This window comes from Aptenodytes forsteri, unplaced genomic scaffold, assembly GCF_000699145.1.
Source record: "Aptenodytes forsteri isolate BGI_AS27 unplaced genomic scaffold, ASM69914v1 Scaffold212, whole genome shotgun sequence".
Lineage (NCBI taxonomy): Eukaryota > Metazoa > Chordata > Aves > Sphenisciformes > Spheniscidae > Aptenodytes > Aptenodytes forsteri.
The window spans coordinates 1,840,843-1,868,046 of NW_008795487.1; the positions used below are offsets into that span (position 1 = coordinate 1,840,843).

Sequence of the window (27,204 nt, forward strand, 5' to 3'; positions counted from 1 at the left end):
AAAAAAAAAAAAAAAAAAAAAGAGGGGGGAGGCAAGCTAAGTTGCTGCTCCATATACAATATACACATGCCTATTTACCCATGCACTACTACTGCTCACCTTGCTTAGTAAAATCCTTCATTTCTTTTAAAGAAAGTTTCGTATTTGAAGGAAAAAGTAAAAATGAAATTAGTATAAGACAAAATTCATTTCCTCCAACCCAGGTGATAAGAAATGTCACAGATGCAAGAATGAGCTCAGCAGCATAGAAAGGTCTTTAAACAACTTGTTTCTTTAGTTGTTTCTATTACATGAAGTACATTAATAGTGAAATACCCACACCAAAAAGAAGACCAAAGTGAAAATCCTATTAAAGTAATTACCGCAGACCCACAGACTAACGGATGGTTACGAAAACATACTCCAAGGGCCTGACTTTCCCCAGCCCAGACACTCCACTCTTTGCTTCCTTCTCTCTCTTACCTGGATTTATTTTCCTCGTAATGGGCACTGGTCTTAATGTATCTTGCAAGTTCAATCTGCATGTCACCAAACAGTGGGACAACCTGCAACTGCTGTACACAGGGAACAAATCAGATTAGATAAATTATTAACACAAATCTTAGTGAAAGGAAACCGTTATTTACCCATATTATAGCCCAAAGTGATCTTCATTCTATTTAATTATATTTAAAATGCAAGGGGAATTACCTTTAAAATCACATATTAAGATCACATCATAACCAACCTTAAAGAACTTGTCTATCTTGGTTAAATTTATCCTTTTCTTTGCATCCAGCTTATAGATGTTACTGACACTTCCATCCATCAGGTACAACCCAAAGCCCATAACCTGAAAAAGAAAAAGACAAACCTCTTCACAAAAGGACCTCAGAGGTAAAAACCTGCTGCAGTAAGACTGTTCTTGATATAATTAAAAAAAAAAGTAGTATTTTAAAAACACAGTCCTGAAACACCCACCCTCCTTCAAACAGAATATATTTTCAAATACATACATTTCTGTAGTATTCTTTTATTATATGTATATTAGTAATTTTTACATTAACATTAGCCTAATCAGTTATCCTTAAAAGATGCTACTTGTTTGTATAAAGGTTTAGCGTACAAAAAAAATCTCACTGAAACTAGAGCCTGGCTATTTTTAGACAAGTCTTTTTTCACTTCCATTTTATTAAAATTCTGTATGTGCAAACTGATCTGTAACAGAATTTTAGATCTAACATCTCTGAGCTATTGCTTTTCATGGCTTTCAGCCTATGTCTGAATTATACACACACGAGCTCAGAAGCATCCAAAAAAAGAAATCTAATTACATTTTGTTCAAGTTATTCATTAACATAAAGTTATAATTCAGTATTAACAATAGCAGAACTGAGTATTAGCCACTTAATGTGTTCTAAGCACACGTTTACTGAACAAAAGGCCTAAATATGAAAGACACGTTGGACATCCCTGCAGGCAGAACGCAAATGTTCTAGAGTTGGTGTATTGTTTCAGGATGCTTTCATTTGGTCCTAATAAACAGAGCTCTTCATAAGTTAAACACTGAGGTGACGACAAATATTTGTCATGAGGCAAATTTCAGTTCTTACTCTATACCTTTTCTTCCACTGCAAGACATGCAGTGATAAGATCAACCACACTTCATATTGCCCAGCACTCTCTTATTACATGTACACATTCCAGCTAACTAAACTTACCTACTTACTAACCCTAATTTTAAGCTACTTGTTCCCTGAAATCTTTGATACACAGCCTCACCTCCAAAAGCTTTTTATACAAACTTGCCATATATCTAAAAATAAAATGTAGTAGTTCCTTTCTGTTGTCATAGTTCATAGAAACACAGTTCCATAGAACTGGTTTCCTAGCAAGGCTGCAGTTCAATTGGGTCAACTTCAAATTATGAAAAACAAAAATGGATTAGAAACATTCTAAATAGATCTACCATGCAATATAATAAAAAGACAATGGAGAGGGGGGAAAAAAAACCAGAAAGGAATAGTTTGAGTTATTTGGTTAATCTGGTTCTTTTTTTTTAAAAAAAAGAAAAAAAGGCAAAACGAAAAAAACCCAGGAATTCAGACATCTGTGTCCTGCCTGAACAATTATTTTTTAATATTGTACCAGAAAGAAACTTACTTTCAAAAGCATATGTTTCTCACTGGGTGTTAGATACATTTTGTTCTCATAGTAGTCCACACACAAATTTACGATATCTGCAAGCAGCTCTTCATAGCCAACGATCACCTCCAACTGCTGCTGTAAAGACTGGAAAAAAAGAAGAACAGAATATTAGTCAACTAGTTATACTCCCTGGGGAACAACAGTTACTACCAAACTGGAAGAGTTTTATTTTAATAGTTTTGTAAAGCATTAGGTATTTTGCAAAAAGACAATTAAAGCTTACTTGTGTTATCTTGTTGTGGTTGGCAAGGAACATGGAGAGGTTCTGGGATTCTTGAATGGACTGAGGATCTGCCATTTTTCGCAGGAACTGAGCAGCTCTTTGGAAACAGAGGAAAAAAGGTATTTCCCTTCAGCAGGCCTGCTTGTAACCAAATCCATCCCCTCTCAATAGAAACACACTCGTCCCCAAATCTACCAGGGGAACTGTAAGTAGTCAGCATATCTTTAGCTGCCAGTACAATCCTCTGTCATTCACTGCTCGTACAGGATTGTCAACCCCAGTGCATCCCCCACCTCCAAACTCCTGAATCAAGCAGAAAGAGAACTTGGCAGACACAGCCAGTACTTTTTTTGCCACAGCTTTATAAAAGTGAGTTATCCAAACACAGGCTATGGACTCGACAAATCTGTGTCAAGAGCCTGTTTCATAAAAGATAAAGGGAAGGCTTTTTAGGAAAATAGCTGAAAAGAACGGTTCATGTTCACTATGAGAGAGATATGGACTTCATTTATCCCAAATGAACAGTTTTCCAATCCCAAATCCCCCGCTGCACCCTAGTTAAAAGACCCAATCCAACCCAACCCAAAAACCATTGGGTATATCCCTCAACTGATGGGGGCAGCAGTGGCTCTATAGACCCAAGCCACGGAACAACCCAGGAAAAGTCAACCTTCCAGAAAACAGAGTTCGTCCTCCAGAAGCACACCTCCAAAGAAAAACACATGCAAACCAAGTAAGTTTAAGAGGTCTCCAGGCACAACAACAACTACAAAAGGCAACGACTGGTAAAGGTAGAAATTAAATCTCATCTAAGTGGAAGCAACATAGATAAAATTGGCTAGTCATTGGCTGAATGGTTTTCTTTATGAAAGACCACAGATGCTACAACTGGCTTAAAGACTGTCTTCCCCTGCTGCTCTGACCACCGTGTTTGACAAAAGATACCCAATACCATCTGGCAGCTCAAGCACAAAACTTGGCCACTGATATCCCACCCTCCTCCCCTCCCTGCTAGACCTGCAGTCACGGAGACCTTGAACGGCAAAGCCAAAACATCTTCAGAACAAGTGTAACAGCTCTCAGCTACAAATGCCAAAAGTAGATGCCAAAAATAGAATAGGATAGAATAGGACAGGACAGGACAGAAGTGGCACAAGGGACCAGAAAGCCAGTTTTCTCTCAAACTTAAAAAGAAAAGCTTTATTGAGCAAAGTATATTCATTATGTTTAGGTACACCAAGACAGAAGTATTTGACAGCTTGGCATTAAAAGGCAGAAGAACCTTTTGCTGCTGGAAGAACAGCATAAAGAAAATAGATTTACTCAGTAGCCTAACTGCAGTCAATGCATCCCTAGTTTCAAGGTAATCTGTCCCACACGTGAAGGGACTACTTTTGAAGAGAAAGCTGTCAGAAAAAGAGCAACTGCTGCCATCTCCTGGGAGGCCTGTATCCTGGCAGCAGAAACCCGGGTCCTGTTGCTCCTTGCCACTTACCGCTTGTAGGCTGAATGGTCGTTCTTCACGCTGCACTTCATATTTTTCAGCTCATCCAATACCGCAAACATGTTGATGAATTTGCCCAGCGTGATCAGATATGCTTCAGACACAAAGTCCTTCCTCCTCTCCGCATGGCACAAGCGTCTCACCTCCCCACAAAATCGTTCAATCGCGTTTCTCTAGTGGAGAAAAAAAGAGAAGAAACAGGGAGTAAAAGCCATGATGTTTCCAGGAAAAAAGTTTAATCGTGTAACTGGAGCTGGTCCAATGAAAAGTGCCACTGAAGCAGAAAAATGTTTAAAGCATGCAAGGCTCACAAGGCATCAGCACAGACTTTCCAGCTCCACCTCTGTGTGTACTTGCTGCGTGCTGTAAGTGTCACCAGTGATTTTTGCCACAAAGCTTGCCTGGCACAAGGGGCAAGGTTCTTCTTTGCAGATTAAAGTCATAAAAGTTTAAAATCCCTTTGAAACAAGTGATTTCATCTTCTTTAGTGAGAAAGTGTATATGCATTAAAAAGGCAGATTATAGGTATATTCTCTTAAAACAAAAAAAAACCCACAGCACACTGATTAATAGCAGTACATGCCAACTCGCAAAATCATCCTGCCACGTTTATTTGAGGGCTTATTTCCAAGCACACATCAGGGTCATTTGAGATGGAGATTACAAGTTGTTGTGGTTTAACCCGGCAGGCAGCTAACCACCACACAGCTGTTCGCTCACTCCCCCCCGCCACGTGGGATGAGGGAGAGAATCGGGGCGGGGGGGGAAGTAAAATTCGTGGGTTGAGATAAAGACAGTTTAATAGGACAGAAAAGGAAGGGAAAATCATCATCATAATAATAGAATATACAAAGCAAATGATGCACAATGCAATTGCTCACCACCCACCGACAGATGCCCAGGCAGTCCCCGCCCCCCAGCTAACTCCCCCCAGCTTATATACTGAGCATGACATCATATGGTATGGAATATCCCTTTGGCCAGTTTGGGTCAGCTGTCCTGGCTGTGCCCCCTCCCTTCTCAGTCGGTAGAGCACAGGGAGCTGAAAAGTCCTTGACTAGTGTAAGCACTGCTTAGCAACAACTAAAACATCGGTGTGTTATCAACATTATTCTCATCCTAAATCCAAAACACAGCATAGTACCAGCTCCTAGGAAGAAAATTAACTCTATCCCAGTCAAAACCAGGACACAAGCACAAAAAAGGCAGCAACTTCAAACGTAAAGAGGAATCTGTTCTGAGTTTAGAGCACTAATCTCCTTGAACAAAAGGAGATTGTTGGTAGTCAGTAAGATCCGCCAGTTGGGGAAGACGACAGGAAATACTACATTTCATTCAGTCTCCTCTTCCTGTGTGCCTGGAAACATCCTCAGTCCATTGAACCAAATGGCAAGCTGCCAGCACGGGAGGAGAACGCGAGACACTTTGCTATTCTCCAGCGCCCACGTAGCGCGGGTGGCTGGCAGGTCACAACAGCTGGGTTAGCTTGCCTCGATTATGAATTTCTACAGCAAAGTTGCACCTGCTGCTCTGGTGTCCAGACTTGCGGATCCCTCACCCCCCAACAAATGGTTTCTGTGCCGAGACGCTTTTATGTATGCATGTGAAACATATTATATTTCTATTTCCCTTCTTCCTAAAGTGCCAGAACTGTCCCCATGTGCTACGCAGGGACCATATGCAATTACCCCCGATTTTATGCTGAAAGTCTTAATGGAGATCGCCTGAATTTTTTAAGGTAGGCATTAGAAATTCTGCCCTTCTGTGAGACAATATGGGGTTGGGTTTTTTTCCAAAGTATAATGACTAGGTTCAGTATCTGAGCACACAATATCAAGCATATGACATAGGAATACAAAGATATAAGCCTACTGACAAATTTTGTTTCCATTCCTTTTACCTGAAAATACATAAAATTCATCAGTTTTGTGACTTCTGGCTCCAGAACTTCCACAGTTTTCTCATAAATTTCTACTCTGTTAGGCTGCTCGTTGCACTTGACCTGAGGGCAATTGAAGAGATCATTACATTTAGAACTTTTTCTGATAAAGCCTCAGAAACTAAAATCCCCAATGACAACTTGAGAAAATGTATTATCATCCTAAAGAGACAAACTTAAGGCATAAATTGCCGGTTTTGGTAATTTTATGCTAGTCTTCTAAGATTAACTCTGTGTGTTTAAAAAAAAAAACAACCTAAGATTTTTCTCTCTATTACCTCACAGCAAATAATTGAGTTTTCAAACACCTCTGTATGGTTAGGACAATATTCTTTCCACATTATTAAGCCACTTGCTGAAAGTCATGCACTAAAATTGACCCAAAACCAAAAATTAAAACAGATTACCTGATTTCCACTCTAAATATTTAAACCACAGGATAAGCCTTCCTTGCATTTCAGTACAAAAATAATTGCATTACAAACTCCTTATAAAGCAGGCAGGTGTCAGCTCATGGCTATAATTTTGTTCAGTTTTCTGATGCATCTTAATATTCTTCCCACCCCACCCCTGTATAACCATTCCCAGACACCTGAGGCTGCCTACGGACTTCTCACCTATTCACAGGGTTTTAATTTGCATACAGATCAACAAAACACTGTGTAGCTCTGACATTCAGAAAATTACTACCTAGGATGTCTAGAAACTTAAATGTTTAACCTGAATTGTAATTATTACATGCTATGCCACCTGTTAAACCTGTTCTGAACTTAAGTATTAAGTTGGGGGGGGTCCATTCTCTTGAATGAAATTAACTAAATTTTTACCTCAAACAGATGTGACAAAGATTTTCCTTCTAGAGCACATTACCCCTATACTACTCTTGAACCAATCAGTAAGATTAACACAAAACCCATGAGGTATTGCTATAGCTCCCTTATTTAAAAAAAAAAAAAGAGAGAGAGAGAGAGAGAGAGAGACCAACCAACTGGTCCCCAAGTGCTAAAAGACACTATGGCATGTCCAGCTTGCCTATTTGGGAGTCAAAGTAGACTACATTTCATAGCTCCTTGATAAAGATATACCCGTGCAACTCCACACCAAAACAAGACAGAAGTTCACATGATGCATGACAGTTTAATTTTCATCCTTTACCTGAGGAATGGCTCTTGAGCAACTTCTCCATGTGTATAACATAACTGCATATTCCTGACCCTCTTCTAGCATTTCATTCTGTAAGAAAGACACTCAGCATAATTAGGCATTGTAATACAAAAAGGTTAAATCCAATTGTCTTCCACAATTCCAAAACCTTGTCCAAACAAACCTATCTCTTATCAGAACATTTATGTACAAACACAAATATATTGCAAGGTGAATGATACATCATACTGTATGTATGTAAAATAATATTAGCATAATTCATAGGCTCCGCTGGCATGTTACCTATATTAGAGCTTACCAGCTACTGATGTCCAACTTGGTTATAATCCAACAGCTAAAAAAAATTTCATTTATCCTCAGTCATCTGTTTTAGCACCCAACCTAATTCTGAGGGAAGTCACAGCATCATCTTCATACCACGTAAGCCAACAAACACCTACCAGATCACTAATCAACAACTGCAGCAATTATGCCTACCTAATGACAAAAATTATTACCTCCCCAGATCAGATTGTTTTTTGTGTTGTTCTTTCTTCCCAAAACTACAGACACTGTGATCTATAAATAAAAATGCTAATCCGAAGGGGTGAGTGTTTGTTTTTCTTTTTAAACTCGGGTACTGCAGGTGGAATGGTCAAGGATGAGAGTCAGCACATGCAGAGCAATATCCTTTTTTACACGTCAAAGGAGAGGCCCTACAGCATCCAAACAATCAGAACAGGTTAAGGAGTCGCCAGATAATTTTAAGAGTCGCTTGGCATAAATTTATGTAATTTTCAGTAGCATGTAATCAGGTGCTTAACCTGCCCATTCCACTGTTTGTGAATTGGCTTCTAGAATTACAAGACATATTATTCCTCATTTTCCAAGAGTGCCATGACAAGTTCAGTACAGACCAGCGTTTACAGCCCAAACAGCAACGCCATCAGCAGAGATGGATGGAGTTACTAGTATGAAGTCTTATCTTACATTGTGGAACTGTTAAAAACCACAGAATACCTTACACAAAAGCATGCCAATAAACCACTAACATACTCCACAGTGAGGAAGCCAACAAAAACCCTTCAAACACCACTAAACTGACAGAGTAGTAGCAGAAATTTGGGAGGATGGAAGGTAATTTTTCACTCAAGTTATGGCAGCTACTTGTCAATACAACCAACTCACCTCAGAATACTGGAAAAACGCACAATGAAAGCAAGAAACTTTTGAGCAACATTGGTTGACCAAGAAGAAAGACCATTTTAAAATTAACAAGAAGTACACGTACGAAAAAATAAAAGCCACACACTTTTTCATCTCACTGCGTCCTGGAAGTGTTGTAGGTAACCTGGTTTCTGGTTTTCTGCAACCACAATTCTTATAATGAAATGCAAGAAGACATGTTCCTCTCCTTTTATTCCGAGTTAACACAAAAGTATGTATCTGAACATCTACTTACCATGCTAGAATGGACTGTAGCTTGCTCAATGTATCTTGCAATGCCAGTGACAAAAGCATTTCTGTCTTCAAAATTAGTGTTGAAGTTTGGCTGCAAAGAAAGCAAAATGCAGAATTTAATCCTTGGCAGGGAAAAGAATTTTTATATATATTGCAAATATAAACACACTTTGGTTTTGTTTTTGGTTGTTTTGGGTTTTTTTGAAAAGCACACACTCTTTTTCTTAACAGCAATGGGAAATGGCAAAACTCATTTTCCTGCAATGACAACACACCTGGTAAAGCAGAGATGATGGTGGGGGTTCAATACACGGTTGCTGATCAGGCAATGGTAATTCTTCCAAGAGATCCACATTGGACAAGGCATCCTCCAGTGTTACTTGAGCAGTCATTTTGCACCTGGTTAAAAAGTACATACATACATATAGATACATATACACACATACATATAACTTTTTATATGTTGTTATATACACAGAAAACAAATGAGTAATACGAAGAGCAGGGAACTACTTATGTTATGGGAAATGTGCAGTTTTCCTTCAACCATAACGGAAGGGAAACAGTCAAACTGAAACCCAGTTGGTTTTAGTATACAAGTTTAAAAAAGACTTTTAGGACTAACATCCTCCTCCCTACTTTTATGAGTTGGGGAATGTCTCTCTTCCCCCACTGCTGCACACCAGAGATACACCAAAAATAGAGGAAAGGATGACCTCTAATGCTCAGTTTTGAGCCGATGTGTCTTCAAACCCTTATGCACAGATACTACTACCAGCCCATCTTCAGGAGACCTGGCTGTCAAAAGGTGCCAGCAGTCTCCAGTGTTTCATGTCCCAGGACATCCAGATCCGCTCTGAGTAGTTAGTGATGGAGAGGCCCAAAACCCCTCAGGGTCATGGCAATCTCCACACACCTCCAACTGCTGCCACTGCATGGGGGTTCGAACCAAGAACAGCAAAGAGAAGAAATTTTATGAAGAAAGCGTGGGGTGAAGAACAACCCAATCTGCCACTTTTGTATAATGACCTACTCATCCTCCTCAGTGGAGTAAAAAATTCCTCATTTTTAAGGTAACACCTCTAATCAAGCTGTCTTTTTTTCTATAGGGCTTTGCAAGTTATTTTCCCCCGTTTGCCAGAGGAAAACCGTGCACCTACTGCGAAAGGAGTGGCGGTGCGCTGCCCTTGGTGCCCTCGGCTCTAACCCGAGGGCAGGAACACCCCTGAAGCACGAAGCACCTGCATCCCAGAGGAGCAGGGCCCTGCCCGGCATGTGTCACCCCCAGGGAGCTGTGCCATCCCCACATGCAGGAGGGGAACAAGCAGATCTCACCGTGGCTTTACCAAAAACTCACCATGAGAAAGAGTTGGGACGGGCTAGTGATCCCTCCCACTCACAGCTCTTTCAGATGCCTGGCAGAAAAACCTCCTCACTTTCTCTTACCTAATTATGGTTTCCTGGGGAAAGCCCCACAGAAACAACAGCTTTACCTCCAAGGAAGGGCTCAGCTGGCAAAAAAAAAACAAACAAACAAACAAACCCAAAGCAAAGGGAAGGAAGCAGCCAGAAGTGATTACCTATCTACCTTCAGAGACCAACCCTGCGTCCCAAGCCACCGCCACTAAGCTAATGCATGACGTACGGAGAGAGCTCGCCGACAACTTTAAACAACCACCATGAGAAAGGTCCACGGGCCTTTTGCTTCTTGAAACCCCAGCCCAAACCTTGCTTCAAGCCTGAGCATATGAGTTTATGTTAAAATAAACAAACGCCCATATTGTGCAATTTGCGATCCCTGCCGAAAAACAAGGAAGGACTGGACTGACAGGAGTGCTGGCTGGCAGACCTGCGCCGGGATGCTTGCCCAACACCTGCCTACACCCAGCTCAAGCTCCTTCACAAGAACCACAGTTATTCTCAAATTAGAGACCAGCAAAACTACGGCGTCCTCCCTTCGATAAATAAACAAATGCCAAAAAAATTCCACTTCTGGGCAAAAGTCCTGTGACGAGGTAAGACTCTCAACAGTTTTACCCTAAAGGAAACGGCAGCGAGTTGCTAAGAAGACTATTTCAAATAAACAGTATTTTAATTTTTGGTCTGAGTATCTATAGATCAAGCTTTAGCTAAAAAAGAAAACCACACAACATTTTACATAGGTTAGTTTAACTGAGAGGCTCCTTCCAACTTGAAACTTTTCCTCCTCTTAGCCTCCCTATCAAAGCAGAAACACCTGGCTGTGCAGCTGCTCCAGGACGTGCCGGCGGTGGGACCGATGGGCCCATAGCCCTCTCCCCTGCTGCACCGCAGGACAGGCAAACAGCCAGAAAGCGCCAGCTCCAAGAAAGCACAACAAGGGCATGCTACAAAAAACTGCTGCACCCATGCTCCAAAAACCATAGCGAAAAATGGCTGCCCGTTCTACACCAAAAATTACTGCTCTTATCCAAGTAAAGGGGAGCTGTCATTGAGTGCAAGAAAAGTACCAACACCCTCTCGCCAATGCACACGTCTTCCTTTTCCTCCTAAAACATGGTCCATTGATGACTCAGGTCCCTGGTGCAGGAGACACCCAGGCATCCACAAAAGCCAGGCTCCTGACTTGGGTTTCCTCAGCACTACAAGCAAATATTCTGAAGATACGGCCCTTAATCCCTGTATGTGCTATTTCAGAAAGCACACCTGCACACTTTTGGCCTCAATATTTACAACCGCACAGATGTTATCTTCCAACATCAGCTTTCTATGTTCAGACTACCAGACATTATACTACCTGTGGATTTTTTTTAATACTGGGAAAATAATTTAAAAATAGAAACCAAAGCATAAGCAAAACCAAAATCCCATTTCACTTACACTGCCATCTATTTAATAGCACACGTCTGGGAAACCCCCGTTAGCAGGCCAGAGGCACAAGCTAAGAAACAAATGCTTCCCGCTGCCCTCTGGGTTGTGAAAAAAAATACGGGAAGGCACGTTTTTCCAAGCCCATCAGCATGATTTCCCAAAGACAGATCAGCATTTTCTGAACCAGGAAAACATAAGTAATTGGGCACAGACTGTTAGAAAAACCTTCTCGTTTTAAGGTCTCTCGCTGACAGCTCCACTTTGTAATTTTGCCAAAGGTATCCGCACACCTGGTGTTTCGTTGGCCAAGTTCAACGCGCCTGTTCTCCAGCTTTTCACTCTGGTACCTAGCAAGACGTGAAAGAGGAAGCAGCACCTTCCTGCCCAGCTTTGACACGTTTGCAAGTGTTGCGAGGGCATGATTCACCCTTCCCCTCTGCCCCCCGGGAAGCGAGCAGCAGAGGTTTGATGACAGCAGCGACGGGGGGCACAGCTGGAGCTCGGCCACACTCACACCGCGTCAGCTGGGAGACAACGTCCCACAGCCAGGCGACACCACCGCACGGTCCGTGCCACCTCCTCGCCTGATGCAGAAGCCCTGGGACCAGGACAGAAGAGATTTCCTTGAAGTTCTGGGGTTTTTCCCCCTTCTTTTCTGCTGCTGTTGTTAATAAAACCAGCTCCAAAAGACAACAGCTGTTTCTAATGTATATCTATGGAGGGCTGGCAAAACCAGAATTCTTTTCCCCACTAAGTCTCAGAAAAATTCGTTTAAGAAAACTAAAATTCCCAAGACACAAAATTGGATAGTTTTGCCTCCTTAAGAGTCATTCACTATGAGTTCTTACAGGTGAAATTACTGGGCAGGAGAGCTAATACTTTAACAGACTCCTTTACGGCAGAGAACATAGGACCTACTTAAAAAAAGCTGCAGTCTGATTAGGAGTTTACCTAAATGAGAACAGATTAAAATGCTGTAGTCATACTGATAATTATAGTTACACTAGTAAATTTACCCAAGCTGTGAGAATTACTTTCTTACTAAATTCCTACAATGTTGTGTTTTTAGCTTTGTACCTACCCGAGATTTTCTAGGATGGATTTTCTCAGGTAGAAGACGTGTAAGAATTATTTCTGAAAAAATCCTCCTCTTCGTTTTGTTATCTTTGTATCAGGACCCATCATTACAGCCGTAAAGTAAAAACGCACTCCAAGAACATGTTTTCCTGGACGTACACAACTCAATTAAAAACCATTCATTATCTGACATCCTCTCTCCAGCAGAGAGAATCACATATGCCAGCATGTTGTTTTGCTAAATTCTGGTGTTTGATGAGCACACCAAGCTTTCTAAGCAGGAGACAGCAGCATCTGTGCTGATTTTCAGCTCCTTTTTCTGGATTTCAAAGCAAGAAAATCCCTGTCTCCTGCATAGACAAGCTTCAGCCTTACAGTGCCAAGTCCCACCATGTCCAAGGATGAGAGTTATCAATCACAGGGTTTTTAGGGAAACTTTGACTATGCTACAGCAAGGCCACCGACTACCTTAAATTATGATATTCTTCTTTTTCTTCTCTGAAGGAGATGAGCACCAGCTGGGCCTGACCTGCTCAGAAAAGCTTGTGCTGCAGAGCAGCTCTCTGAGCCACCTCCATTGCGTTTTGTCCACAAGAAAAACAAAACAAAGGCAGGCACCAGAGCTTGAAGTGCCTTTAGCGTTGTTTACATTTTGATTTAACTTCAAAGCTGGCTTATTATTGAAACATATTCAGACAAAAGATTTGCCTATCTTTTTTAAATGTCGTAATTCTCTACTGCTGTTCACGCCATGCAACTGCATGGTACACAGTGCCCTGCTCACAACATTGCTCTGGTATTTAGAGGAATGGAGCGTCAATCCTAACAGAGACACTGTTTTCACATCTCCATCCTTACAGAATAATGCTGAAGTCTTTGCAAAAGATCTATATTTTAATTCCAAGCATATCAGAAAACGCCCAGCATGCATCTCTCAGCCTTGCTCTTTTAGGCCTCCTGAAGCTTCAGACTATTTGGAAAAAACATATGAACAGGAGCAAATTATAGTGAAAAGTCTTTTGGACAAAAAAAATAGAAAAGTGACCAGAACAAAAAAACCCAGAAGGTAAGGACTGAGAAAGCAGAGAGAAGAGAAAAGAGTATTAACTTCAGAATCACTGTGAGAGAGAGGACTGCTGTAACACTATTCAGCTTTCAAGCTCAAAGTTAAAAAAATTCCCCCAAAATCTAGGGAGTTAAGTAGTTATAAAAAAACCTTTGAGTTTTTAAGATTTCTTCCAGTGACAGAGTTAGGCAGGTCAGATTATTTATCAAAGAGAAGATCAAAAGACAACTCAGGCACTCAATCTATAAATAGCTAAAACAGGAAAACTATGTTTGATGATAGGAGATAATTCTTATACGTGTTCAGCAACGGCGCACACAATCCAACAGATGTAACTTGTAGCTAGCAACCAAGTTAAAAAAAAAAAAATATGGGTAAAGCAAATGAACTTAGGTAACTGTAGGCTTCTTGAGACCTTATTGTAAATGCAGAAATTACCACGCAGTTCCTCTTTGGCCTCTGCCACAATCATCTGGCCAAGACTTCCCCCAAAACGGCCTCTAATGGCCTTAAGAATCTATCCAGCTGAGCTTTAAAAAGACACTGATTCCCAACATAAAAAGTTCAACCTGAAATAACTGGGTTTGATAACACCTACTTACAGATGAAAAATAAAGCCCTTCACCACAAAAATTATCAGATTAAGTTCTATGGCTGTGTTAGACAAGATCAGGAGATGATGAGAATGGTATCATGTTATCACAAAACATATAAAAAAAAATCAAAAGGTATATTGAGTTTCCTGAAAATATATAGGGCAAGAATGGGAAGTAACTCCTTGGAGAGGTACAAGTACATATGCCATTTAAATTACTTGCAAACTGTCATTATCCCCTGGACTAAGATTGTCAAGTGACCATTCTCACAGAAAACAGATAAAGAGAATAATTCAGCCCTTCAGGTCAAAAAAAAAAAAAAAAAAAAAGGATTTTTTAGCATGTTATCCTTAAATCCAATATTTTTCGAGCTACAGTGAAAGCAACTGTTCTTCAGAAGACACTGATTTAGACTATTACACAGCAAGCAGACGCATTCACTTTATGGCAATCCTTGCTCTCCTTTTTGGAAAAAGGAGTAACAATGTTAAACTTCCCTCAAATAAATAAAAATAATTAAAACCTAAATCCCATAGCTGACAGGAACTTTTTCCTTTGCATCACTCACTTGAAGATTTGACACCCTGGGAGCACCTGAACACCCTCACCTTGAAGTCTTTAAGGATTTACCCTCACACAACCGTCAGAGCAGTAAGCCAGCAGTCTTCCTGCTTGAAACACGGCGGGTTGCAGCAGGTAACAATCTGGACACAGTGACAATTTCCAGGTGGTTTTTGCCGTCAGCTCCTTACAGCACGTCTTTTGCCATACTGCTGCATACCAGAAAGATCAGGCGACGGACACAACTGGGTCTATTGCTACCACATGCTCATCTCGTGCCCTGGAAGGTAAACTTCCATGGAAAACGAAAGAAGGGTTTAGCTGATAGCACAGCAAGGGAAAGATCTGAGGAGTGAGCAGGCAATACCGCAGAGAGGGAACTCCTCCCCAGCACCAATATTGCACACGGAGGCACAGCAGCCAACCTCACCACCCAGGGCATTCGAGCTGATAAGGTGAGCAAAGGCTCATCTCATTTAGGCAACAGCTCAGCTGTTCACGGACGGTGATTTCCTTTTATCATTAACCTCTGATAAAAAAAAGAAGTATGAAAGAGACAATAACGTAAAGGATCTGCACTTTCTTCAGCTTAAATTCAGCTGAATTACCAGAAGGTCCCAATAGTCTGAGAGTAAAACAAGTGTCTTCGCTCAGCTGGGTTCAGTTGGGTCCTCAAGCTGCCCTGGCATGAAGGGCTGCAGCAAACTAGTAGTGGTAGATGAAAAAGTGATGGATGAAATAACTTTCCTCCACTCGTTCATCCCACTTTTCGGATGGACTCTGAAAACGGGTGCTGAAAAATGAGGCACGTCCCATGTGCTCCTGAACGAACCGCCAGCTGTCTAGGCTGTCCCCACAGCAACGATAGCAGAGCAAACCCCTCCTGAGGTCCTATCCTCTTCAGAGCAGCCCACCTACTGCTGCTTTCTCTTTTGACAGACCCCCCCTCCCTCCCCACCCCAAACGCACACACCACAACCTCCAGCCGCACTTGGCCGGGCAGGCGGGCAGAGCTAAATGGGCAGAGTTGAGCCACACTGCCTCTCAGGGTGAGAAGAGTCAGACAAGTAACAGCACTGGCTAATCTTCCTCTGTAATTAAGGGAAAGCAACAGGGTGCAGAGGGAACCGCAGGAGCCCAACTTCACACAGACAGTGCAAGTGCTTTTCCTGGAACGAGGCATAAAACAAAGTCATCATTCAGATGCAAAAGAGAGGGTTGAGCACTGAAATTGTCATGAACTCTTCATTTGTACAAACTGTACAAGTTAGACCACAGGGACTCATTTTCTTCACCATTCTTGGACACCGGTATCTTAAATACACATCTCAAAACCCAAATATTTTCAGTCATTTAACCATGAGTTCCAAGAAAATTAAGTTTAAAAGCAGCGTGAATCCATTCAAAATGCACTTGAAACAGCCTGAAACAGTTCAGGAAAAACATATCCTATGGCTACCGTAACTGCAGGGCAAGTTCCTACCGCTCCAGAGGAGAGGTTGGGGCCCCCAGTGACAAAAGGCCGGATCAGCAGTTCAGGGCTGCAGCTGGCAGCCAGGGGCCGCACGCCACACTCTGAGCTTGGGTCAGCAAAGCCTGACCCGCTCCAGCACAGTTCCTCCCTCCTTCTCCACTGCGGGAGAAGCTACCACCGTTTGTTCAGCAACATGCTAGTGCAACTGCACAAGTGGGGCAAGAAGAGACGCTGCAGCACACCCCACCTCCTGCTGCACCGAATGGGCCACAGTGGCACCCAGTACAATGTATGCTCTTAAAATTAGCATACATCCAACACCAATAAAACACGTGCAACTATTAGCGCGAAAATACAGCCCAAGAAAGCAGAGGTGTTTTGGGACGTTCAGGGAATTGTTTTTGGTAAGACCATGCTCTACGTAACCCAAAAAGATCTCAAACGCTGAAATTTGTAAGTGGAAAAAAATATTTCATATCCAAACAAATGGAGAAGACTCATGCCAGAGAGTGAGATAATTAAGGTGGAGTTTAAACGACTAAGAAAAAATTGCTGCATTACAGAAGTTTTAGAATATTTTATGACTTTGCAGATGAGAACACTGTTTCATTTGACTGAAAAAGGTGTTGGGAAGGGATGGCCCGTGCCTTTTTGCAGTCCACTGAACAATTTTTTTCATTTTGCTTTTAAATAGATGCATTTGACCTCCAAGTGCTTGTACATGTTCCCAGGCTCAAAATAAAACAAAGAGGAAGTCTGTCTGCGCTTTAAACAGCACTTCCTTTGACATTGCTTCTCTTCTTTCCTAAGTCTGCAAAAGCATCTTTGAATCTTAAATTAAAATAAAATCTCAGGCCTGGCACGTATATTGCAAATTATAATTGCCATACAACCCATGAATCTAAACATGTATCTACGTGAGTTGCTTTGCCTTTTTAAAATAGGCATAAATAAATAAATAAATCAAAGCTTACCCTACTTTACAGGACAGGATACCATGATGGAAATCAGGAAAATTCTACCTACAGCACTTAAAGAAAGCATATACTTCAAAAAAGGAGGAACAAAGGCATTCAGCAGTCCATGCATAGAAGGAGAGAAATTAAAATAGGGATAAACTTAAAAAGATGATTGAATGGCCTGTTGAACCGGGGTCTATGGGACCAATCTCAGGGAACTCCATGGGAACTAACGACAACATTCCCACAGGAACAGGCTGGGTCTACACAGCAGCAGAAGTTAAGTTTTATCCCTACAGCAACACAACATTTTCAGGTTCCTTCTGTTCCACTGTGTCACTCCTTTATTTTATTGGCTTGTAGAAAATCAATTAAATAATTTTTCTATGAAGCGAAGTTGATTCAATATTCTGTGTAATGTTCATACTCCAGTTAAACCATGAGACTCTGATCATAAAAGGCCCTTGTGAAGGGAAGAGCTAACAAAGGGAATGGATTTTCTCTTCCAAGAACAGCACAGCGGTTACTATAATATTCACTTTTCTTTCAAAACTCCAAGATCTCTCTCAAAAATTCCCTTTTAGTTCTATTTTAATTAAACTTCAAAAGCCTCAGCTGTTCAACTGCATACCTATCAATTCAGACTGAGCAGAAAACATTTTACCAGACTGATAACTAAAGTGCCTCAGAGAACAGCAACGTGCTGGATCTTCTCTGTTTGAATGCTCCTTTTCTGTGCTCTGGACGGCACAATCTGCCTTTTTGCCAAGGGGATCAGTGTAAGATGTTCCTTTTGGGACTGGAGCTCCTCTTTGTTCCTAAGCAACAGATTTGCATAAGCTGAAGGAGCAAAGAAAAATGCTTTTCACATCATTTACTGGCCTGCCTGATTAAAGTCAAAGACAGAAGAAAGCAAACAGCAGCTGACAGTCCTTTGTGCAACAGATTTGACATACTGTTAAGCTTTCAAAAATACGTCTGTGACTGGAATAAAAAAGGCTCAATAGGTGCAAAAGGGAAAACAAAAATTCCGGCATTTAATTATCCCATCCCAGCACCATAGCAAGTCCCAGAAGAATGGCCGCATAATGGAAACAATTAATTTAGTATTAGACTCCTATGGGGCGGCATGGCTCACATTAACTGCTTTGCCCTGACGTTGGAGGGGTGCAGGGGAGGAAGCAGGCTTCCAAGAGCAGGCACAAATTTGGAGGAGAACATAATGCTGAAGCACAGAAAATCTTTCCTTAGAAAATCTCAACTTCCCAAACTAAAAGCACTTTGTCTTCAGTCACACATGAATTTTTCACGCAACCTTCTTCATTAAGGTAGCCTACACTGCTACCAGACCAGCTTCTGTCCCCTGCAGGGAAACATCACGACAAGCGATTCCCTTCTCTTTACACAAGCGATAACTATGCTATGACTGTGCAACCAAGGTTCAAGGGCTCAGCGATACACCAGTCTTATCACCTCGGACACCAAATTCTGTGCAGCATCAGATACTTTGGTAAGCAACAGCAGCACCGTTTATGCAACCTAAAAGCCACGCTTTCATGAGTCAGTACTGTTCCTTCTTCCCTCCCACGCCATAATCAAGGTCAGGAGGACACCACTGCTAACGATGCTGTCATAGCTGAAACAGCTCGCTGACACACTGACCACCAGCACTCAGATGACAATCGGTCACACTTGTCAATTAACTATAGGCGTTCCCTTCCAATGCCCTGGATGAATTGAAGCACATTTCCAATGACAGGAAGGCCTGACGCTCCACTAACCTCACAATAGGTTATGAACGGGAATTCTCAGGCTCTTTGGACAAAGCCTACATCAAGATTGGTGAGCCGCGGTGGGACAGAATTGCCTTCCTTGATGCCTGCCACCAGGTTCAGGTCTACTAGCTACTCCCTTTTAAAGCTTCAGTAAGAAAACTCTCCCACAATTAGACAACATCATGTAACCCTAGCCCTAGCACTCCCGTATCATAGCACAAGGCTGGAGTCACTATATCCTTGCTAGCAAGTTAGCACAAGAGTGGGTTTATCTTCTCCTGCTGTGCTAGCAGCCAGCAGTAGCACATGGATGAGCACGCACTAATTCTACAGCAGCAGTACCTGCAGTGGATGATGCAGCAAGTAATCACCAGGTATTTCAATATGCAGCCTGGCTAGTACTATGCATCTGCAGTATCATTCCACACCTTGAAGCTTTGGAAGAGAGGTGCAACAGCCTGATGACAAAATGTAGGGTCAAATGCTATCCCCACGCAGGAACCTCAAGCGTAGTGCGATACACACACTTCAAAAATGGGAAACTGATTCTGCTTGTTGCCACTCGTTTTATCTGAGAATCCATTACGATGATATGGGAGAAGCCTAACCCTGTAAAGTTTGCTCCAAAGGCATCCCACGCATGTGAACAAGGAGGGAGGGCCTGTCACTGCAGCTTGGTCTGCAGCACGCAACACCCTCTGCAATGGCACTTGTGCTACAAGAATTCACAGAGGGGTTTTGCTTGGTTTGTTTTATCTGTGTACCTAAGCCCAAGATATAAGTCGCCAATATAAAATAAAATTTAAAAATCTGCTATTGGTGGAGCTAAAAGGCTGAGGGGGCTTGTGTTGATTTACTAATTAATTTTTACTTTTTTTCCATGTTCACTCAGAATACCAACTCAGCTCTGCATTAATCCTAAACTTTCACACATATTAAAAACCCCTCCACAATATTTGGTCTCTCTTCAGGCTGGAATGAAGATAGAAGAGTTAACTGTTGCCTCATTCTAGGTCAGGTGTGCTGAGATCTCTCTTGCTACACCTATTTGCCTCACCCCTTTAACACTCCCCTGATACCACATCTTTGAGTTGCATCAACTGCAACTTATGTTCTGCTTGTCCTTCAACTTCCAGTTCTTTCTTTTTATTGCTTCTTGACTAACTCCCTCCCCTTCTCTTTTTCATGTTCTTTTCCTCTCACCCAGTTCACTCCTCCCCTCCCCTGTTGTTTAATCTTCTCTTCTTGTTTTGCTGCTTTGGCCATTTTGCTGTGCTGCTGCCACCTCCTGCGGCTGTCCTCGACGCGCATTTCTTTCATACTTCTGATTCTTCCTGCTGTTGCATGGGTGTGTTAGGAAGCAATGCTGCACAGCATTGCTTTGGGCAAGACTAAAGTTTAGCACTGAAGCACCGCGCTTATGGCATGTTCAGCAGTTGTGAAAAGCTCTCTTGTTTCTTAGCAAGGATAAGATTCCCAATGTAAGGATTCTGCAAAGAACAAGGAAGGAAGCAGCAAGAGCAATAACCACCCCAGAAAGAAGAGGAGAAAGCACGTGCGCTCGGAGTTAACCCGGCATTCCTCAGACACAGCACCTTTCATCCTGCAGAAGGACTACCATCAGAGACTGCTCATGCTCGTGCCTGTTCAACATGGGTTTGGTTGGTTGTCCTTTGTATTTGGTGGGGGGGACTGCTGTTACTTTAATCAAAAAGGGTGCACCTGTGAGCATATGCTGAAAGGAGCAGTGGATGGTGGGCTGAGCACCAGTCTGTCACATTACAGGTGAGGGAGATGAGCCACAAAGATCAAGAGAAAGACAAGAGTCTGGAGTCTAGATTTCAATCTAAGCAATAATGCAACCCCTCAGCCATAGACAAACTGTTCATTTAAGCATGTGAGTTTTTGAAACGTACTTTCATTTCACAAGACTTGGGAGAAATAAAGAAGAAAACATTGTTTTCTCAGGGAAGAGAGAGACAGCACTCTCTTCTTGAGCCCATTTCCAGACATGGTTGCTCCAAGGTCAGCCTCACCGCTTCTGGTGGAGCCCACTGTCGTGGTTTAATCTCAGTTGGCAACTAAGCACCACGCAGCCGCTCGCTCACTCCCCCCCGCGGTGGGATGCGGGAGAGAATCGGAAGGGTAAAAGTGAGAAAAACTCGTGGGTTGAGATAAAGACAGTTTAATAGGTAAAGCAAAAGCCACGCATGCAAGCAAAGCAAAACAAGGAATTCATTCACTGCTTCCCATCGGCAGGCAGGTGTTCAGCCATCTCCAGGACAGCAGGGCTCCATCACACATAACGGTGACTTGGGAAGACAAACGCCATCACTCCAAACGTCCCCCCCTTCCTTCTTCTTCCCCCAGCTTTATATCTGCCTGCGGGGAGGCCGCCAGCCACGGCACCGCTGAGGGCAGCTGCTCAGGTCGGGGCAGCCACCGAGTTTCCCTTCCACAGCACCTCCGCATTATGCATCCAGCTCCGTCTTAACAGCATATGGCCCCGATGACATGACAGGCATTAATTATATCCAGCAGGTATTTCAGTGCAAACCTGCAGATGAAGCTCTGGCTGACTTATTTTAAGTTTAAAAAGTGAACGAAGGCTTCAATAAAAATGACTTTTCAAAAAAGAGGCTGCATACCATCATCCCCACTCCTTCCCTCAACCTTAAAGTACTTACTAAAATCAGCAGTACAGCTCCCTCAACTTTCACTGAAGCAAAAAAAAATATGCTTCTTTATCTGAAAAATAAGTTGGAAGATATTTTAGGCAAATTGGTACTATTCATGCTTTTTATTTAATATCCAACACGGTACAAGAATAATGTACAATTTTGCAAAATTACAGTATTTTAAAAAAACAGGTTTCAGAAGCTGTTAAAAAAAAAAGTACCGCTACGTGCATTTTGTGGAGGAGAGGGAGAATCAGACAAGAAGCAAGTTATAATTTAATAGTTCTCTTAAAAAAATTAAGGAAATACTACAGGACAGGGTGGAGGAGAAAACGGAAATAAGCAAATAGCTTTTAGTTTCTTAAGCTTTCTTTTTCCTCTAAAAGAGCTCATCATCTCTAACATTTTATACAATACATGAAAATATGCAATTTCAGTAAAAATTCATCAAAAGCTTTACTTCTGATATCACCTGACGAGCATCCACATCTATCTTGAGCAACGTGTCATGATAGTTTAACCTGAACTTTACATTCAGAACATATAATTCAGTGCACTCTCCTTATTGATTTAATATATGTCAGTGAACCCACTTCAAATAATTGGAGCTACACTGAAAGACGACTATAAATCAAGCTCAGGTCTACAGCATTTTTATTTCCTGCCAACAAAGTGTCCATGTCCCTATCAGAATTAAAGTATTTTAAAGTGACATACAGCACTACCATATTTTTGTCTAAGCCCTGGAAACAAATCTCTTGTATACCTGTAGTGCATGAAGTAAGCATCTCCAAAAGCTCCTTGTACCATTTACACAGCTGGAATCACTGCTTAGCATGTCGACTCTTGAGACTCATGTCCTAACATGAAAACACAGTACTGGTTCTGAAATCTGAGTATTTGTTTCTAAAACCAAAAGCACCATTTAATTCTTTTCTTTTACTTAATACTGTATTAATTCATAAGAACATTACTAAGACTCAACCCTGCTAATCATTTGTAGAGAGTGTCACCTAATAAGCATAAAAGTCTACACACTGCCTGAAGTCTTGAGATGCCTTTTGGTGGAGGGAGGGGAGGAGGAATGGCATTTTTTTGCTCCAAATGAGTAATTCTTGGCTTTAAAAGTTGCTTGGTCATTCTACTACCTCCTGACCAACATTCCTGAAAAGCAGACCTGCAGAAACCAGCCCTGTGAGAGGCTTGCTGAGACACACAGCGTTAAACTGAGAAAATGTCCCAACACCTGGTTCGAGCATGGAAAAATCATGCAATTTCACTCCACGAGTAACTGCTTTATAAACCAGGGAAAGGGAGGCACCACAGCCTGCTGCCCTGGCGTTTACCTCTAATGAAAGCAAGAACAGAAGTGTCAGTTCCTCACGTGTTAGTGTTACCCAATTATTAGAAATAAGAAAAGCTTTATTAAAGTTAGTAGGTAGAACCTCCCCTCCTGGGGAGGTCATTCACTTTAAGCTGCGCCTATGCCAGGGCACCTGTCCCAGCAACACAAACGCAGAACCCGAGAGCAACCACCCAACTGAAGGACCACCGTGTTCACCTTTACTTCTCTCAGGTTATTGAGAAGAGTTTAGCAGGGACCTCGCTACGTGACTTGGAGGGTTGCAGGTCCACACCTGGCAGAACACAGCCAGGTTAAGTCCCACGCAGGGAGCGCCTAGCAAGCAGCTTGTTTGGCTACAAAGGGATTTCCACCCCGAGAGCCCTCCCTGAGCTCAGTGCCTCACCGGGCCGTGAGGCCGATGGCCTATCTGGGTCCCTGACAGCAGGAGCAGAGTGCTGGTGGGATGAAACAGCTACCGAAGATGTGGGGAAGGGATATGGCAGCACAGCACAAGCACTGCTCCTAGCCATCCCTGGGACCACCACCTCCCAGCCGTGGAGGCTTGGAGAGCTGGGCTCCCTCCCCAGCACTCTGCTGCCCACAACCTTAAATCACGTCCCCTACAACGGTCTTTCTCCAGAAAGGCTACACAGCTATAAATTCACTTGCTGTCCTGCTGACGGTTAGCCTGAGGGGAGGGGGGTTTCTGCTGAGGCGGCAAATGCCTGACAACTATTTGTGCCATACCCACATTTACCATCACCCTACTTTTTACAGTTAGAAGTCCGAGACTGCCACTTTTCCCAAAAAACACTGAACTGTTTGAAGACAGGATTTCCTCCACAACGCACACATTTATGAATGCACATATATTTACAGTCATAATAGAGGTAGAGAGCAAAAAGTACATACTGACACAGAGAAAATCTTTTAAGTCCTACGAAGCAAACAAGCTTCAGGTTTTTTTGCTGGTGTGTTTACAAGGATAAGGAGCGACCCAAAAGATGAGTTACAACATTTTTGGTGCCAAGGGATCGAAAGATTATCTGCTATTTTGCACCCTCTGCCTTCCTGTAGTAAGTCTCATCAATGCATCATACATTAATTTTACCTCTAGAAGGGCAGGTGATGTGGACTAATGGAATTGTACTTAAACCAAGAAAATCAATACACACTCTCAGTTATCAGTATTACACAGCAAAGCGTACCCCTGAGCCCTACAAACATCAGTTTCTAAGGGCAGATGTATAGTAAAAGAAGAATCCTAAACGGATGTCTGTAGCTTAAAATATAAGTACTGTTACTAAGTTGTCAGTAAGTTTTTGTAGGTATACAATCATATTTCACAATGTTGAAATGTCCTTTTTCCATGTTACTGTGTCAGATCTGCACATATGCACAAAAAAAGGACAATATAGGTGGCTTTCATTTGTTATGTGTTCAAGTAACAATGTAGCCAAGAACTAACAAAATGCTACAGTGGCATCTGGCAGACCTTATTCTCGTAGGGCAAGGTGTATGTTCTAAATATCAATAGTTTCCAAATCTGTTACATTTACTACTCCCTTTCTGTGTGATCTGGCTGAGAGCACGTCCAAATGGAATCTCGGGACTGTTTAAATGAATCACATTCCCAAGCCCGTGCGTGGATCCACCCGAACCACTTCACGGGCCGTTCACGCTTGGGTTGTGTCAAGCTCCTGCAGCATCCCCGGGTAAACAAGCCCTTAATTCGGTTCAAGAATAATTGCTTATTAAGTTGGGGCTTGCCATAGTAACTACAGCTATTTAAAAATATATAAACAATAAAAATTCAGAAACGCGCACTGTCACTGTTTCAAGAGAAGCTAAGTCAATCATCCGGCTGACTTCTGATTCACTATGGTATAACACGCCGCCTGACATTAAAGTTTACTTTACTCGTTGGTAAAGGAACCACATGAAGAACTTGCCCTGAGAAGGCAGAGCAATGACTGTAAAATGAGACCGTCTTGATGCACACGTTAAATGTGAAAATTATGCTAAAATTAATTCTCTCTTGTATAGCACTGCAAGCGATTCTAGCAGCTTTCAGGCCAAAGGACGAATAAAACTGAATCTAAGAAATGGAGCTTTGTGGGGATTTTTTGTTCCATCTTTTTGTTCCAACTTTGCAGCTCCAATCCGACTGCCCTGAAGCTTCCACCTCAGCCTGAATATCCTGGAAATCTTCAGGAAACAAAACAAAAAATAAAAATCAGATGATTCTGAGAAGACAGTTATAACAAGATTGTGAAACCTACCCTCAGGAACTAGCCACCTTCCAAGGCACCCCTCTTGCAGAATGCATAAACAAAGTACTAACCAAAACTCAGGAGTATATCAGACAAACTTCTAACATAAAACATGTAGCTGGAACAGATATCTGTTAATTATTTAATTACACTTTAAAGTCTGTGTAATCAATCGAGAGAATTTGTAGGTTCAAGCCCAGGGGACAATTTCCACCTGAGGCAAACTGAACAAATAAGAATTTTCTTAATGAATGCTTTGGATATTACACATACATCACTAAAGGACTAGCAGCTTTTGTAAGTCACACATTCAGGATTTAAGAACTGAAAAGTCTGGACTGTTTGTGGAACATTCCCTTTCTTATAACGTAGATTTATTTATTTTTTTAAAACACATATGCAATTCAGCTCCACTTAGGTTTAAATATTGTGCTATCTACTAAGTCAGAAGTTTTAAGCTAACGCTGCTGAACACATTTCAAACACCACTCCGCTCTCCCCATCATGACCCTCAACAGGAATTGACCAAACCCAAGGTCTGTAAACAAAACACACAAAGTCTTACTCATCCTTAACAGGGCAATTGGGGGTGTGTGGGGGGGGGGAGTGGGGTCTTGTTTATTTTTCTAAGATTCTGAGAGGTTTATTCTTAAACAACGACAACAACAGCAAAATAGGTGTAGCAATCTGAAAACCACAAAGTACAATTGAGAGATTTCATCAATCACATCATCCTTTACAAAAAAAAAAATTAAAAATTCAAGCTGCTGCAGAGAAAGCCTACTGTACATTTCTTAGAGCGCAAGCTGAGCAAGCTTTGACAATACTGGGACTAAGCCTTCCTGCTGTACCCCAATGCTGCATAGGCTGCTTCCGAATTCCTCCTCCTCCTTCCTGGCAGCTACAGAGGCACTGGCTGCCTACACCAGCCAGACTTCACAGACCAGTTGTCTGGGAACGCTTAAAGAGCCTTTTACATTAGATCAGGAGAAACTCTGTGTTTACAAATGCAAAAAAAGAGTTTTTAAAAGGCAAAAGCAGGACTTAAATAAAGCCAAGAACCAGAACACTTAAGTAAGGACTAGCAATGCATTTTCTCGCATATAGCTCAGAGGTACTCAGTCTGAGCAGAAAACAGTTTGTATAAGTGCAATTAATATAAACATAATCCAGAGATCACAGAATTGCATTATGCTATTATTAGAAGTTCTGCTTTGAAAAACACGCTAACCAGCAACACTACATGTGTACGTGTTCAGTAAGTTTATTATGTTAAAGTTATGGCAAATAAGTAACTGGAATGCAATAAGGACTGGAGTCGCTCATTAGCCTAAGCCTTCCATTTCCCACAGTTTACAGCAAAGCGCGGTATGACCTTCTAATTAAGAAAAAGTTCCTCCAGACAGCTTTCCTGCCCCTCCAATGCACACTCTCCAGCCACCACTTCAGGCAGACTGGCTACATCCCACAAAGACAACTTCCTCCTAACAGCCTCCCTGGCACAACCAACCATTTACATGTCTAAATAAATGCTACTCAAACCTGCCATCAAACGGCACAGGAATAAAAATCAAGGCAACGAGAGCCTACTGAAGGGCAAAGACGATTAGCAGAGTTGCCAATGAACTACGGGAATACTCACACAGACGAAGTGCATGCCTGCCTTCATCACTTTGCTCGTCAGAGCCAGGCAGGAGAGGGACGGGGGTAACAGACCATCCACCTGGGGAATTTCGTGCTTACATTGCTGCTCTCACTACAGCACAGTTATTTTAACTGCACAACACTTAACTTCCTCAAGAGGAAGTTACTCGATGTCCTTAGACAGACACTAGATCACCTCCTTCATCTGAAGAGCGGGATGAACTTGCATGGGGCTTTTTACTTCTGTTTTTCCCCATCTAATCCGCTCCCGGACAGCCTAGGAAGCAGAACTCCAACCACCCCTGTGTTACAGACGCACAGGCTACGCGTGAGAGAGAACAATTCAGACCCCACACCCAGAAGAAGAGGCTAAAATTGGCTTTTAGGTGACTACCCCTGAGGCTTTACCCACTGGCGGGGCCCCCCTGAGGGAGCGGCCACCTGCCTGC

General features: G+C 42.2%; 1 protein-coding gene across 1 annotated transcript in view; it reads right to left on the bottom strand.

Moving 5' to 3' along the window:
* CYFIP1 (cytoplasmic FMR1 interacting protein 1) overlaps positions 1-8,849 on the bottom strand; it is a 61,466-nt gene extending 52,617 nt beyond the window's left edge. The window contains 9 exon segments of the mRNA XM_009281341.2: positions 463-554; positions 728-832; positions 2,143-2,271; positions 2,411-2,507; positions 3,906-4,087; positions 5,815-5,916; positions 7,009-7,086; positions 8,459-8,548; positions 8,733-8,849. Of these exon segments, the coding sequence (XP_009279616.1) occupies positions 463-554; positions 728-832; positions 2,143-2,271; positions 2,411-2,507; positions 3,906-4,087; positions 5,815-5,916; positions 7,009-7,086; positions 8,459-8,548; positions 8,733-8,849 (992 nt within the window).
* Between the last annotated feature and the right edge of the window lie 18,355 nt (positions 8,850-27,204).